Source organism: Primulina tabacum, chromosome 8, assembly GCF_025594145.1.
Source record: "Primulina tabacum isolate GXHZ01 chromosome 8, ASM2559414v2, whole genome shotgun sequence".
NCBI classification, from domain to species: Eukaryota; Viridiplantae; Streptophyta; class Magnoliopsida; order Lamiales; family Gesneriaceae; genus Primulina; species Primulina tabacum.
The window spans coordinates 39,589,285-39,592,900 of NC_134557.1; the positions used below are offsets into that span (position 1 = coordinate 39,589,285).

Sequence of the window (3,616 nt, forward strand, 5' to 3'; positions counted from 1 at the left end):
ACATGGAGCTAAAATATTATTGAAGTTGTGCTATTCGATTCTTCTTAAAATAAAACTCATTAATTATTAAATCATTATCAATTTTTTCAATCAAGTCTTCTTCGATGTAGATTACCATAGAATCTCCGAAAAACTCTGGTTCTATCTTGTTACGAATAGCTTTTTTTAACAAGTTTTATTGCTGAAAATGCTCGTTCCGTTGTTGCCGTAGAACGAGGAGAGTTAAAACAAGACGAATCAACCTGTCAATTAAATAAATATATCAGATTCGATAAATAAGTAAATGACGTAGATAAAAATGTATAAATCACCTGTCAATCAAACCGTAGGTTCCTGAATTATTTGTCTCAATTAATCTTCGACATAATTCTGAAATAGTTGATAAATTATGAAATCTTTCATGGCCAGCAACATCAAGTTTACAGTGATCCAATTGCATTCTTAAGTGATACAAATCTTGTGAATCGAAATCAAGATAATAAAATTTCTAAGCAAGTCGATAGATATGATCAACATTAAGAAGCTTAAAGTTTTCTTTAGGTTTCAAAGTACAACTAAGTTTAAGAAGTTCAACTGCCTCATCCTTGAATCAATTATTAAGCTCTTCAACTTGAAATTCTATTGTAGCTGTAAATACATCAAATCAATAGTGGTGCTCAACTGTGGTTGAATCATTTTGTTGATAAGAACGACCTATACCAGATTTATAACTAGCTTCCATGTGAAGTATCTCAATGTCATACTTGACACAAACTTCTTTCACATGACTAAGTAGAAGATCAAATCCTTCTTCTATCAAAGTACAAAGCAAAGTTTTAGGCGTTGAAACGTAATCCATTGTACTTAAAATATCTAGATATTTCTTTTGCAATGCTCGACAAAGCAGATTTGTTATCCCCATTATCTTATGCATCAAGTATAATATGAATATGAAATCAAAAGACTTCACTGCAATCAATGCATCACTAGCTTCACCACGAATGGAATTAGAAGCTCCATCATTCACAATATTTTCTAACACGGTAATCACAGAGCTATACATATCGATCATGCTACAAAGTGAGTCAAAATTAGAATTCCAACGAGTATTTCCATGTCGTAATAAATTTTCAATTTGATTACATCCTCTACCTGTATCACGTTCATCAGTAGCTACCATATGCGCAACTTCAATTCTTTGAGCAGAATGTAACTCATCATGTCGTTTAGAAGATGCATTGATGTGATTACAAATAGAATTCAATTTTAAAAAGAATAACCAAATGGATACCTTTTTTTCAGCAGCTGTGGTTAATGTTAGTTGAAGCCGATGAGCAAAATAATGTACATAATATGCACACGCAATCTTTCAAGAAAAGAGCCTACAATCCATTCCGAGAACAGCGCATATTTCTAGTGTAACATCCCGTAATAAAATAAATAACACTACTTTAAAATTTGCGAAAATTTTAAAGTAGTATTAGTTATTTTATTATGGGATGTTACAGCTAGCACCATCATATCCCTGTCCACGCATGTTGTGGATATGCAAGTCATAACGACCAAGTGCATCAGACATTTCTTTCTTAAGTGTTGCAGCAGTTGTATTTGTCACGTGTACAATGGCAAAGAACCGCTATCGTAAAAAACCTTGAGTATCCACAAATCTTAATGCAATAGCTATCTGCTCTTTGTTAGATGCATCTCTCGCTTCATCAACTAAAATGCAGAATTTTGTATCCCCAATTTCTTTACGAATCTTCGCTCTCACTTGGTTGGAAAATGATATTCAAAACATCTTTCTGAATATCAGGTGAAGTATACTTTGCATTTTTTGGAGCTTTCTCTAAAACGATGTTCCCAATACTCTTTTTTATTTTTCCTATAAAATTTATCATCTCGATAAAATTTTCACGATTATTAGAAGATGGTGATTCTTCATGCCCTCTAAATGTACATGCTTGCAAAGTGAGCCATCGAATGCTTTCAATAGTTGCTGTAAATCACAATCTGTTCTTCTGTTTTTCTTCTAAATATTGCGCATTTATCACTTTGTCAATATGACGAGGTATATTCATCAAATTATCAAGATATTCTACATCATTGTTATGTAGTGAAGTATTGCATCCTATAATCATTAAAAATGCGCATCTATCGTCATTATTAACTCGCTTCTAATATTTGAATCCATCAATTGTAAATGCAGGATTACGAGGATGCTTATGTTCAAACAAGAAGCACGGAAAACAAAATGCAGCATCTTTTGAAGGAGATTATTCTAACCAAGTAAAATTTTAAACCAGTTACTCTGGAATCGTCGATTTTGACTTCCAAATTTGGTCGATGGATACTCATTCTTAATTGGCTGATATGGACCCATCTTGATATAAGCTCGTCTAACTTCATCCATTTGATTAACATGATATTTCTATATCGAAGTTCGTAATGCTGGACCAGGTTCAAAAGAACTCACATCAACATCAATTCTAGGAGATTTGTTAAGCTGTTGATCAATGGGATTTGAGATATCAATATTGTATGGAGAATGTTCTTAACTTTCCGATGTCTGCTCTTTTTGTTTAAAAAATGAGTCGATTGTTTTCTTCATTTTTGAGTTTCTTTTCTCCTTGGTGTCGTCTACACCATAAAATATTACTTTAGTTATTTACGGCTAACCGAATCAAATCAACATTACCGACACTAAATAATTGTTACTTTAATCCAATACACCTTGAAAACAATTATAATTATTCCAAAACAATTCTCGAAGTTAACATTTGACAATCCTAAAGTATAATACATTTAAATATAAAAATTTTACAGCCATTTAAGTTCGAAAATCCCATTTACATAATTAAGAATTTTTAAAAAATTCCTAAAAAATTCCATAAATTTGCATTTATATTTTCCATAACATCTAAACAACCAAATAATAAATAATAAACACTAAAAATAAAAAATCCCCAATGTAGAATCTGGAAATTCGAAATAATGCCCAAATAAATTCCGAAAAATTATCAATACATCCAATCGGCTCAAATATAGCACCTACAATCAACAATTTAACATATATCAATTATTGGAATTCAAAAGAACCAAAATACCCAAATTTCGAAACACTAAAAATATGAAATTACCTTTAAAATTCGAAATCTAACTTAGAACAACAATAACGAGCTGTAGTAAGTCTAACACTAAGATTTCATCACGATTTCTCGTACAAACGACGACCAATGGGCGACGGCCGATTTCAAGATGAAAAAAAACTTCAAAAATTTAGTATTAAAAGAAAGCGTATGTCGTGGGCTTTCCGAATCTACAATCGATTTTGAAAACCGACTATCAACGGTGAAGTTACAGTCATGTCAAGTAACAAAAATTGTGATGGCTTGAGGAAAAAGAATAGAGCTGCCACAGAGAGTGCAATGGGTGAATAAGAGAGAGAAAATTGATTGGAACTAGTCAACAAAATTTTTAAAACAAAGTATACCTTTTTTAAAAAAAAAAATTAAGTGGGGCTAGAGCCCAACCTAGCCCCAGTGTAGCTCTGCCCCAAGTGGTGGTGAAGGCCATCGGGAAGTTGAACTTGATGTTATCTCCGGCGTCGTAGTACCCACCGGTGAGGTTCAACGTCACC

The 3,616-nt window shown here is 32.5% G+C and overlaps 1 protein-coding gene across 1 annotated transcript; it reads right to left on the reverse strand.

Annotated features, from left to right (window-relative positions):
- Nucleotides 1-643: 643 nt before the first annotated feature.
- On the reverse strand, nt 644-1,159 carry LOC142554775 (uncharacterized). The gene has a single exon (XM_075665452.1). The coding sequence runs from the start codon at nt 1,157-1,159 to the stop codon at nt 644-646; it is 516 nt and encodes a 171-aa protein (XP_075521567.1).
- Between the last annotated feature and the right edge of the window lie 2,457 nt (nt 1,160-3,616).